Raw genomic sequence first — 12,479 nt, forward strand, 5'->3', positions numbered from 1 at the left:
TTTGCACCTGTTGCTTCTACAAGGATCTCAAAGATGAGCTGCTTTGGATGGAAGAGGACTGGAAGGTTCCTCCTTGCTTTCACAGCATTTGCTCCCTAATAACCTCCTCCTTGTCCATGTCATCTCTGAGAATCCAGGGTGTGGATTGTGAGCCGATCCCATCTCTGCTCCTTCCCCTTATCAGGAGGCTGCAGGAACAGGTGGAGGGCACCCAACAGCTGTCACCTGAATCCCACTGCAACCTGGCTCCCTCTCTCACTCCTGGAAAACTTAGAAGATAAGGAGAGTAGCCACCCATCTGCTCTGCACTTGTTTTCTCTACTCCAGGTGTTCTTCCCCGAGAACAGGGGACAGGAGGAAGGGAACTCATAACTCCTGCGGGCTGACATAAATCACCTCAAGGGCTAGATGCTCCATATCCGCTCTACAATTTAACTCAATGTCCCCTGAGGTGGGCATTCTGATCCCAGTTTTTTAGGTGAAGGACCCAAGGCTTGGAGAGACAGCAGGAAGCTGGGACACCCCTCCCACCTCCATCAAATTTCCATTGCTAAATTCCTAGCACTTTCTGATCGCAGGCTTCTGGCTTCTCCAATCCCTGGGAGATTCCTGCAGAGTGTAGGATCCTAATGCTTTGCCTTAAACACAGATGCCTTGGCTAGGCCAGCCCTCCCAGGGTGGGGGGCGGGGGGCGGGGGAATCTCTACCATAGGCCAAGGTATTTGTTACCTGTACTCCGGGGAAGCCAGAGGTATTTTTAAGTGATTCACACAATACGGGAACTGCTATCTGACACTGTTTTTGGAACTCAAGAACTAAGGAGGGGAGTCAGAACATCCTATGCCATGCAGAGGGTCCAGAGAAGTCAGGTCCCCATAAGGAACCTTATGTTCAGCCGCCTACCAATTGTGGGTTCAAAGTTAGGAAGAACATGTCAGACAACCACTGTGATATGTACTTTATCCTCCTCAAGTCCCTAGGAGGTAGAAATTATCCCTGAAATTAATTGAGCCAAAGGGGCTCAGACACATGAATACTCAGCTAGTAAAGCACAGGGCAGAGGTTTACATGCAAGTTCCAGACTCCCAGTGCAGGGCTCTGGGGTGGGTCCCATTAAGTTCCCCATCATGGAAGGCCTATCCCCCGCCCCTATGAATTCTTTCCTTTTCAAAGTCTTTTTTTTTTGGGGGGGGGAGGCATATATTTATTATATATTCAATTTCGGGAAAAAGTAACACATAGAAGTGGCACAAAATAACAAATGTACAGATGAGGGCATCGAGGGCTCATATTTTGTTTGTGAAAATTAGAAAAAGGGTCCCACCCTCTGGCAGACACAGCTCCACATCGGAGTACAAGGGCCACTCTGTCAAAAGGAAGTGACATTCTCTGTCCTCTGTGCCTCTCCCAAGCCCTCCCCAGAGGCAACCTTGCCTCCAACTTCTGCCTTCTTTGATGGTGAAGATAATGATGATAAAAATAATCATAGATTTCAGGGGAGGAGGGTGAGAGTAAAATACAAGAAGCCATAGAAGGAATAGAAAGTTCCCTCTTCTACCCCGATACCCACGATCGCCTTCCACAGTAGTCTTTCTCAAGTCACTGAAACTGTTCTGTCAGAAAGTCCTTTGAAAATTTATTTTTGTTGAAATAATCCACATAGCTTGAATAAGCATAAGGTATCCCTGGAGTTTATACAAGAGAGTGACTATACCGGTCCTGAGAGGGGGATGGAAGCCGAGAAAGAGGTTTCACAATTAATCCTTTTATATCCCTTCTGAATCTTGACCCATATGAACATACTACCTATTTTTAAATAACCACATTAAAATACTTTTAAATGTACATGATTTAAAAAGTCAAATAGTTATGTCATTCTCTTGCTCCAGAATCCTACTTACAAGAGGCTTTCAACTTTGTCAGCTGTTTCTTCTTTTTTAAAAAAAGCATAAATTATAACTGTTACAATTTGTGGCATTTCATAATGACTGGTAATGAAAGATAAGGATTTCTCTTCTCTACATATGTACACACACTCACACACCCAGAAAGAAAGATACATACACACTCTTATTCTCCCCCCAGCCTCCTAGGATAAGTTTTGGTTAAGTCAATATTTAAAATTTATATTATATGACTTTATAAAACAGCTCACAGCTGAAGCACATAATTTATGAAGTACAAAATAGGAGTACATTTCCTTTCTTGTATAAGCTTTTGTTTACATCAGAGTTACATCATATTAGAGATTAAAACTGATTTAATAGAAGGGTCGAAAGATAAAACTGAGGAAATAAAGAACAAAAAGACGAATGAAGGATAAAAGACAGGAACTAGAGAAATGATAAAAAAGCAGCAGCTCAGTCCAGGAGTTTCAATGTCCTTATAAAGTCCAGGGTCCTTATAAAGGTGGAGCTGGCAATCTAGTTGGGAATGTTAAAGACACACCCATGGGTTGGTCTAGGGACCAGATGGTGATCTGGGCAAATGAAGTATACCTCAATAAAGCTATGACAAAAAAAAAAATACACAAATATGTAGAGACAGAAATCTAAAAGGATGCATGCTGAATATCAGTGGTTATTTTTCTATAGTCAGATTACAGGTTTTATTTTTCTTGTTAGTGCTTTGTTGCATTTTTCAGATAGCCTACAATAGTCTTTTATTACTTTGGTAAGCATAAAATGAGTTCTCTTTAGTTGGTTAAAAGAGGCATGGGTAGAGTTTGCCTGCTCCAGCTTTCACTGCAGAGAGAGAGGTGACTGCAAATCCATCTCCTAGCTGACGGGGTAGCCAGTTGGCCAAAGACGGGCATGGAATGGAGAATTACCTACACCCCTACGACCACCCTCAGTCCTGTGAGCTAGGCTGGGCTGTGGCAGCACTTGCACCTGGCCACAAGCCCTAGCCACATCTGCTGTCTCTCTGCCGGCCCTATGAGCAACTTTGTGGCATCAGCCAGAGGCAGGGAGGCTGGAGTCACACAGCCCAGATGCTGCTGGAGGAAACAAATTTGCCTGCAAGAATCTATCAGGAAATGAAATCGAATTAGTCTAGGAAAAGAGCCTCAAGTCTTTCTGGCTCAGAGCCACCCTGGGGCCACTTCAGAGCAGATGAGCAGATATCACATAAACCCCTTTCCCTGGCTCTGAGCTTTGGGGATCCTCAAAGTGCACTTTGCCCAGCACCTAATTTGGTCTAAATCATAGAATTTGACAGCCGGAGAGCCCTAAAGTCTGGGGGCTCCCTCCACTTCCCTGTAGTGGTAACACACACATAGTATGGGGGTAGAGACTACATATCTAGCATGCTCTCCTGTGTTCCTCCCTGTGTTGAGTGAGCCCTTTTATTACAGAGATAATCTGGAATGTTTATTTTTGTAAACTTTTTATAAATTGATTGATTTTTAAAAAGTAAATCATCCTTACACGTCAATAACATAAAATCAAGTGCAGCTGGTGGACCTTGTTTGGATTCTGATCTGAACAAACCAACTGAAAGAAGATATCTTTGATGTAATTGGGGAAATTTTAATATGAACTGAGTATTAGGTGATATTGAGAAATCACTGTTAATGCTATTACTGCTACCCAGAATTGTTCATGCATTTCTGTAGCTGCCTCCTTACTAGACTAGAAGCGGGATCCTGTCTGTCTCATTAGAGGGAGCAGGGGTAGCACAGTGGCTAACAGTGTGACCTCCTCTCGATCATTTACTGTGTAATCTTGGGCAAGTTACTTAATCTCTCTGTGCCTTTTTTCCTTAATCTATGAAATAAGGGAAATACTCTCATCCAAGGAATGTATTAAATTATTAAATGAGTAAATATTTATAAAGGAGGAACCTGGGGACACAAGGTTGATTAAATGAGCAAATATTTATAAAACACTTAGAACAATGTCTGGCACATAGCCCACTTTAAAGTATTTGTTCAGGAATGTTTCAAATCTTGCATTACAACTATGTTCTATGAATCCAAGGGAATCCTTGGATTTCATAAAGAAAACTCAAGGGCAATAGCTTAACCAGGTTCAGGTGACTCTTACAACCTGGCAACCTGGCAACAGAATGTGGCACACCAGGTAGGGGCAGAACAATAAAAGACATTGAGCAATGGCTTCTGAAGCTAGACTGGGTTCAAATACTGACCAGGGAGGTGTGCGACTTTGAGAAAGTCACTCCTGACCTCTCTGTGCTTCAGTTGACGCCTCTGTAAAGAGGTTATAACAGCACCCAACATACAGTGTTGAAGAGGAGTGAAAGGAGCATCCTAACCCTTAGCACAGCCGGCGCTCACTGCGCTGCCCACTGTTCTTATTAGCTCTGGCACTTGGCTCACTCACATGGTTTCGCCGCAGCCAAGTCCTTTCTGCTCTTTAGGCCTGTTTTCCCACCCTCATGCCTCCGGTACAACGGGGAAGAAGAAAGAGAGTTAACATTTGTGGGGCACCTAGGCTGAGGCCAAGAGAGATCTCTATTGTTGCTCAAGATCCAACAGCTAGAAGCAGGGGCCGCCAGACTCAAATCAGCTGAATCTGGTTCCAAATTCACTCATCGGGCTACTTTTCCTCAAGAGTTCATAATCTTTGAAACTCAAGTTTCAAGATATAAGGGATCCCCTGCAGTGACCTCGCAAGCAGCTGAAGCCCCAGGAAGACACTTTCAAACCAGCGCCTGGGGAGGCCAAGCCGTTTCCAAGTTCTGATAAGACCACCGCCCTCAGCTCTTCCCCTCCAACCTGACCCCTTCGGCTGCAAGATGAATTGCCACCGCCCCCCGCCCTGCAACTGAGCCACTGGCTCAGCTCCAAGCCAGCCCAGGGTGGGGGCATCCGCGCAGAGAGGAGACGAATCCACGTACCCCGAGGCTTGCGGTCCTCCGCAGACTGGCGCCGCAAGGTGGCCAGCGCCTCTCTCCTGAGGCTCCGCAAAGGCTTCTTCTCGTCGTCTCTTCCAACGCCCACTCCACCGCCTGCTGTCTCTTGCCTGGGAGTCCGCAGGCGAGGATTTGTTCCGTAGAGTCTCACAGCTGTTAAGGAGCACCCGGCGACACCAGGGATGGGGCTCTACAAATACCAAGATATTGGAGGCACCTGGGGACCCAAGGCAGAGGGAACCTGGACACAGGGCAGGAGTCCTCGGGAAAAAGAGAGGCATCGTAAGAATGGGATGTTGCTGTTGGTGGTGGTAGTCCTGGGACTAGGACAAAGACCAGATTCCTCCTGACCCGGGGCTCCCACCCGGGCCAGCCCCGTGGCGCTGCGCTACCTGCGCGGCCGCCGGCTGTCCGCGCGCTGCTTGGCGCTGCCCGCCTAGAGCGGAGCGCACACAATGAGGAGCTTTCAGACGTGGCTGCGGTCCCGGAGCCGGCGGGCGGGAGCCAGGGAGGGAGGGAAGGAAGGAAGGAGCCGGTTGGCCCCGGGCTCCCGCTACCCACCACCCCCCGGCCAGGGACCGAGGGGCCACGCCTCGGGGGAGGGGCAGCTGCCCAGGGGCGGGAGCGAGAGGGCCCGGGATAAGGGGCGCACAGGTGGGATCTGGGGGCTGCAGGAGGCGCAGTTTGGACGCGGAGGTCAAAGGGCGCTGACAATCACCTCTCATCTCACTAATTGACCAAAACAGTGTCTCCTCCAATCCCGAGGAGGGAGGCTCCTGGGAGCACAAAAGGCCCTTGTGAAGAAAATCGAATCTTAACCATGCCCCTCTTCACTCTTGGTGGCAACCCCGCAGCGAATCCTAACTAGCTCCCCAAGCCGCCAGCCTCAGCCCTAAGCCAAGTTCAAGGCACCTTGATGCCAGGCGGACCTGCGCGGCCTTCCTGTGCAGTAGCCTAGATGCGAAGGGCCGAGACACAAAGCAGCCCTCAGGAGCTAGGTACACAGCTGGCTGTCCCTTCCTCTAGTCCCCTTCCTGATCTAATCTTAACCCAGAGGTGCAGGCTCCATAGCTGGTCTGGATAAATACAGGGTACGTTTCAACAAATAAAGCAGATTTCCTCCCCCGCAGATAACAACAGAGTCCAGGCATCTGAAAAACAGAGAATTCTGACCTCTTGTAATCCAGGGTGGTAGTGGGATCTAAAATAAGTCTCTGCTGCTGGAGTATAGATTAGTACATTCTTTCCAGAAAGCGGTTTGGCAAGATGAATTAAAATCTTTAAGAAAGGTCTTAAGCTTTTTGAATTAGCAATTCCTTTCTAGGATCTACCTTAAGGCAGTAAACCAGCAACAAAGATTTATGCACAAGGTTCACAGAAGCGTTGCTTATGACAGGGAAGAAAGAAAAAGGAAAGGAAAGGAAAAGGTAAAGGAAAAGGAAAAGGAAGAAAGAAGGCAAAAGAAAGATAGAAAGAAACAATACGAAAGATTAAAGATGTGTTCCAGAAGACCAACAGCGGTAACTTCTGGGTAGTGGAGTTACAGACATTTATTTTCGTAGGTTTCTGTAATTATACATTTTCTCTGGTGGGAAAGACATTTCTTTAAAAAAGCATGAACATGAAGAGAAAGAAAGGGGAGGAGCGAGAATGGCTTTGTTAACCCTAGACGATGGAACCTAAGTGGGGCTTAAGAGCCTTGCCTGATTCAAACAAAAACTGGATAATCATTTGGCAAAATTAGGGATACCCCTCAAATACTGAGCAATTGTCTCAAATCCTGACTTAGCCATTCGTTATAGCTCAGTTGACAAAATCCTGTATATTTCTTGCATTTTTTTCCCCTTGCAACTATACTGTGTGATTCAGGTTCAGAAGCTACCAACATCTGATCTGTAAATAATATGATATCCACCAGACACAGTTGTAATTTTCCAGCCTGTGGTTTCCACATGCCATGTGGATTCCACCAAAAACTCACATTTACTGGGGCTGGCCCAGGGGACTTTTGCCAAAGAGCTAACAAAAGCTCCAAGGTCTTTGGGCAGAGTCCTGGCAAAGCAAGGTTGCTGGTGAGTAACTGAGAGGAGCGTGTGCCACCTCTGCCCTCCCCATCCTTCGCCTTTCCAAATCCTCCTCCTCTAAAAAGCCACTTGCAGCCTCCATTTTGAACATTTTAATTAAGAAGTTACAAAACATCATGGTTCTTTATATAAGTTTTGCATTAAAATAATTTAATAAAGTGCAATGTTTATACACACCTTTAGCGGTCTGTGCCTATCTCATTACTTGTTTGTAATTCAGAAAATTCAGCAACCGTATTTCATATAAATCTCAAAAAAAAAATTTAGGCGTACAAACTGCCCTAAATTTTAAGAGAAAAATCAGAGGAGTCAGTGTTAGGATATTTGTGTGATTGAATACTTCAAAAACAGCTTTGTTTCCAAAACTCTTATTTTGGTCAGCCTGAATGAAAAGGTACTTTGGAAATAAGAACTGAATCTCCAAGGTAAACTGAGACACACCCTGAGGAGTGTGTTTGTGAATGGACATGAAGCAGGGATCACAGCGGACATGTCCTTCCAGTGCCAATGGCATCGCCAGATCATAAAGCAGATCCATCTGTCCTTTGAGGAAACTGCATGTTTCCTCAGGATGAGAACGGAGAATCAGTCTTCTGTGTGCATCAGAGACCTGCTCCGGTACTCTTCTCCTGCAGACACTCAGTCATGAGGGTAATCTGGCTGGACTGCTTGTCATTCTGCTAATGGCCAGGCTGGACTGGGCTGCCCAGGCTAGCATCCTCTTTCTCCCCTCACTGCTCCTTGTATGTCCTTTCCAAAACTGCCTGCTCGGATGCACACCCCGTTCCTTAGTCAAGAGAAATACAAGTAGCTGGGCTTTCCACTAGTCCTCCAAATAAACTGTGTGGTTGTCAGTGGGGGCCAATACGAACAGGTCCTCTGTCACCCACGTCCTTTCCAGGAAGGGGGAGGGTTGTCAAGGAGGAGTGGCAAGTGTCCAGGCTGTTGGGCGAGGGCCAGAGAAAACCTGTTGTTACAATCCTTACTTCCCCCTCGGCTGCTGAGGGGATTGTGAATGAACATTTCTGATTTCAGTCTGCTACTGCAGGGGCAAAGACAGAGGGCAAAAGACAGGGCAAAGAGCCAGCCACAGCAGGGCAAGATAAAGGGCTGTTCAGCTGAGCTGATGACAGACGATGCCTGTTAAACTGAGAGAGCAGGTGGACGGTCCTAGTGTCCTCAAGTTGCTCACACTCATGTGTGTCACACACAGTTCTTGAACATTTGTGCTCTCTTACCCCCTCTCCCCAATTCTCCAGGAAAAGGCCTCTCAGTTCTGGAAATCAGAGTTCTGAATGGGAAATTTAGATGCCCAGGAGTGGAAAGTACTAGTGATTTGCATATGTCACAAGAGAGCCCTGAAAAGAGTAAAAAGTGGTTTACAATACGAGGAAGAAATGCAGAGCATGTTTCTCAGTTCATGAGAGGAAAAGTCTTTGCTTGACCAGAGATGGGACTCTTTCCAACATCTCTAAACTGACTGGAGTTTTCTCCTGAAATTCAAGTCTGAGGCAAAGAAAAAACAAACAAACAAACAAACAAACAAAAAAATGGGGTGAGGCAAATGATAGCCTTCAGGAACCTTCAGCTTTTTCCACAAACTAGTCTCTGATGATTCTGGAAGGCACTTAGAAGATATGGAATCTGTGTGGAGAAAAATTAGAATCGTTCTTTGTCTGTGATGGGAAGAGCACCAAAGCTGCTGACGCGTGTCCGTGAGCTCTTTTCAGAAATGTTGTGGATGGCAGTTCTCAGAAGTCAACAGTGAGGTAGCCAGAGTCCTGCTTAGAGTTTTCAGAAATGGTCTTCTTAAGATATGTGCTCCTTATACAGTTCTCCCTGGGGCATTGCTGTTGCAGGGATTGTGGTGACCACCTGATTTTGAAACACAAATCTTTTGATTCTTTCAAACACCCAGAGGAAGATAAGGAGGATACTGACATACTGGATCCAGGCAAACTTTATCATTTCCCAGAATCCTGGTAGATAAGTATGTACAGTTAAGGAGTCTCAGATGACATTTTCTAAGTTAATGTTAAACCAAAGTTTAGACAGGATATGGCAAAAATGTTTCAAATACCCTTAAGTTAAAATGGATAATAAAAGATTATTAAGACATAAATATGGATGATTTTGACCTAGAATTGCTCAGAAAGAAACAGGAGCAGGAAATGAATAATTTTTTTCCCCTGTATGAACAGCAGAAAGAGTCCTTTGTGTGGGGCTACAATGCTGTAGCAATTTCCAATCTACGGCTTCCCACATCTGTTCCTTCTTGGGACAACTGAGGAATCCTTTTCTTTTTCGAAACTGAGCTACTTTTGGCTCCTTAATAGAAAGGATATGAAATGACTTCCACGGGGTATCGGATGACAGCATTAATCACAAATGGAGCTTCGGCAGCCCTTCCCACCAGCCAGATGGGGTGGGGGTCAGTCAGGATGGTGGTTACTGCAATATAATCAGTAGTTAATCCATGAATGCTCTCTTTGGCAATACAATATTGAAGGCTATGAAAATAATCTTGATCTCTCAGGCAAATTCTGCACTTCAGAATTCAACTCAAATGATTCAAAAGGAAAATGAAATTGAATGTGCAAAGTTGCTCACACATTAGTTGTTAAAATACTTGTCAAAGCTGTTATGTTAAAAAAGATGTGGAAACAGTCTATGTGTTCTATAGCTGCTGAGTGGCTAAGCAAAGGAATACTATGCTACCACTAAAAATAATAACAGTTAAAACTTGGTAGCAGCATGGGAAAATATTTATCTTACAAAGTAAATAAAAACCAAATTGGATCCAAAAGTGTCTCTAAACTATGATAGCAGCTGTATTTAAAAAACAAAAACAAAAACAAAACAAAACAAAAAACAAAACAAAAAACCCCCCGCATCTAGACAAAAACTGGAAAGAATAAAGTTGATTTATAGTTTTTTAGTTTAGCTATAATGTTTTTTAGTTTTAAAATTCTGTTATTTTTGGTGTATTAGCGTATTACATAAAATTAGAAAGAAATACTGGAATCGCAATCCCCCCTACTTGTTAAATGTCTGTGTACATATCCATCATGTCTGGTTGCCCAGTAATACTTTAGGTGCCTTTAGAGAAAACCTCAGACCACCTACCAGCCAAATGTGTGAGTCAAGCACATGGATGGCCTGAGAGTCCTGCCTCTGTAAGACACACTGCCTTCCAGCCAGAACCTTGCTATTCTCCTAATTAGATTGCTGATAAGGGGTGAGTCACTCACATTCCCTATTTCCACCTGAAAACCACAAATAATAATTTGTCTTTGGCTTCTTTTATAAGTGTGGTAAAGGGAGCAAGTCAATTAAGCATATATTTTAAAAAAAGGAAAACGATCAAGCCAGTGATGGGATAAATGTGGCAAGTAATTGGCACGAAGCTGCTGGGCCACAGGAGTTGGGGGGTGGGTAGGGTACGGGTCTTTAGATCAGGAGAAAATGGACAAATTCTGGGCAGCCTGTATGACTTACATCACCGAGCATTCACTGTTTTTGACATTTTCACCATGATAAAGGGTCCAGTTCTGTTTCTCTCCCAAGCCCCTACTAACCTGGAAAGTCCTTAGGAGACATCTGAATGAAATCTACTGGCGACTCACCATTCCTTTCCTGATAGGCAGCAACAATGCGGGTGAGGTCATAGTCACAGGCAAAAGGGCTGGTCCCATTAATTACAGACACCTGGGATACAGCAAGAGGATGGGATGTGAGCATCTGAGCAGCTTCTTCTCCCGTCTTTCTACTTTCCTGCCCACCCATGCTGATCTCAGAGACCACCCTCTCATTCTTGGTGGCTTATTCCAGTATCAATAATCTTTTCTTCAAGGATGAACGAACTTCCTGGCAACAATTTAAGTCATCTCCTCTCAGTTTTTCTCCTTGCAGGAATGGAAAGAAGGGGTTAATATCCACCTTTTACAGGTTTTCAAGCTATTTATAAAATACCTCTCTCTCTATTCTAATCAGAGAAATAATTTCTTTAACTTCTAAAAATTAGACCATATTTTCAACTCCTCTGTCTTTTCCTTGCTCTTCTCTGGATGATCTCTAATTTATCTTTTAAATGTAGAGATGGAAATAGGATAAAGTGCAAATAATAAGCATGTAATCCTCTAAAGGAAATGACTTCCTGCTCTCTAATATCCCCATTGATATTAAAATAAAAGGTGCTATGGGGTTCTGGGTGAAGACTGGACTCAGGATGCTGAGAGCATAGGGGAGGCATTACAAAAGGGGAAAAAAAAAAGGGTTCTGGTCCAAGATGGCAACAAATTAACTTCCTAAATGCACCTCCTCCCACTGACACACTGCATCTACAGCTACACATGGAGCAATTTCCTCTGAAAGAAATCCAGAAACTAGTTGAGTGACTTCTACACATTGGGCAAACGAAAAAATATCCACATCACCCACATTGAAATGGATCTTGGTAGACACAACTACTGGGAACCACTACAAACAAAGAAGGTGGCTTGGACAATGACAAAGGTTAGCTCAGGCTGGGATGATTGATAAAATTCATCTTCTACATGAGACCACTCCATCAAGCCTGAGAAATGGGTCTGTTTTATCTAATCCACAGAAACTAAAACAGAATCAAGGAAAATGAAGAAATAGAGGAATAGGTTCCAAACAAAAGAACAAGAAAAAACTCAAGAAACAGACTTTAATAAAATGGAGATAAGTGATTTACCTGACAGAGAGTTCAAAATATCAGTCACAAAGATGCTCACTGAGGTCAGGAGAATAGTGCATGAACAAAATGAGAAAAGATACTACAAGAAAAGCACAGGCCAATATCTCTAGTGAACATGGATGTAAAAATCCTCACCAAAATATTAGCAAACCAAATTAAACAGTACATTAAAAAGATCAGACGCCACGATCAGGTGGGATTTATTCCAAGGATGTAAGGATGGTTCAACATCCACAAATTGATGATACACCACATTAACAAAATGAAGGATAAAAATCACCTCAGTAGATGCAGAAAAAGCATTGACAAAATTCGACATCCAATCATAATAAAAACTCTCAACAGGGTAGGTATAGAGGGAATGTACCTCAACATAATAAAGGACATATATGACAAGCCCACAGCTAATATCATACTCAAAGGTGAAAAGCTGAAAGTTTTTCCTTTAAGATCAGGAACAAGACAAGAATGCCCATCTTGCCACTTTTATTCCACATAGTACAGGAAGTCCTAGCCAGAGAAATCAGGCAAGAAAAAGAAACAAAAGTAATCCGAACTGGAAAGGAAGAAGTAAAATTGTCTCTATGAGCAGATGACACAATATTATATAAAGAAAATCCTAAAGAGTCCACCAAAAAACTGTTAGAACTAATAAATGAATCAGTAAAGTTTCAAGACAAAAAATCAATATACAAAAATCACTTTCATTTCTATACACTAACAATGAATTATCAGAAAAGGAAATTAAGAAAACAGTCCCATTATAATGAATCAAAAAAAGAATATAAAATACTTAG

General features: G+C 43.7%; 2 protein-coding genes across 8 annotated transcripts in view; both read right to left on the minus strand.

The window, feature by feature from the left end:
* The window catches only part of CHST6 (carbohydrate sulfotransferase 6), a 17,084-nt gene extending 9,003 nt beyond the window's left edge, over window positions 1-8,081 (minus strand). For 3 of the 6 annotated variants that reach the window (XM_023523155.1, XM_023523154.1, XM_023523158.1), the window contains exons 1-2: window positions 5,268-6,922; window positions 4,861-5,136 (exon numbers count right to left, since the gene is read on the minus strand). The gene's annotated coding sequence lies outside the window, so the exon portion shown is untranslated. Of the gene's footprint in view, window positions 1-7; window positions 270-4,860; window positions 5,137-5,267; window positions 6,923-7,136 lie in introns of those variants that run through there. The other 3 variants (XM_023523157.1, XM_023523156.1, XM_011379943.2) reach the window with 3 other exon arrangements.
* Window positions 8,082-8,430: 349 nt separating this feature from the next.
* Window positions 8,431-12,479, minus strand: part of TMEM231 (transmembrane protein 231) — a 17,950-nt gene continuing 13,901 nt past the window's right edge. Inside the window, exons 5-7 of one of the 2 annotated variants that reach the window (XM_023523159.1) lie at window positions 10,538-10,667; window positions 9,305-9,410; window positions 8,431-8,949 (exon numbers count right to left, since the gene is read on the minus strand). In XM_023523159.1, coding sequence (XP_023378927.1) covers window positions 8,769-8,949; window positions 9,305-9,410; window positions 10,538-10,667 — 417 coding nt within the window. In that variant the 3' untranslated portion in view covers window positions 8,431-8,768. The remainder of the gene's footprint in view (window positions 8,950-9,304; window positions 9,411-10,537; window positions 10,668-12,479) is intronic. The other variant, XM_011379942.2, reaches the window with a different exon arrangement.

The sequence above is a fragment of the Pteropus vampyrus genome, unplaced genomic scaffold (genome assembly GCF_000151845.1).
Source record: "Pteropus vampyrus isolate Shadow unplaced genomic scaffold, Pvam_2.0 Scaffold379, whole genome shotgun sequence".
Taxonomy (NCBI): Eukaryota; Metazoa; Chordata; class Mammalia; order Chiroptera; family Pteropodidae; genus Pteropus; species Pteropus vampyrus.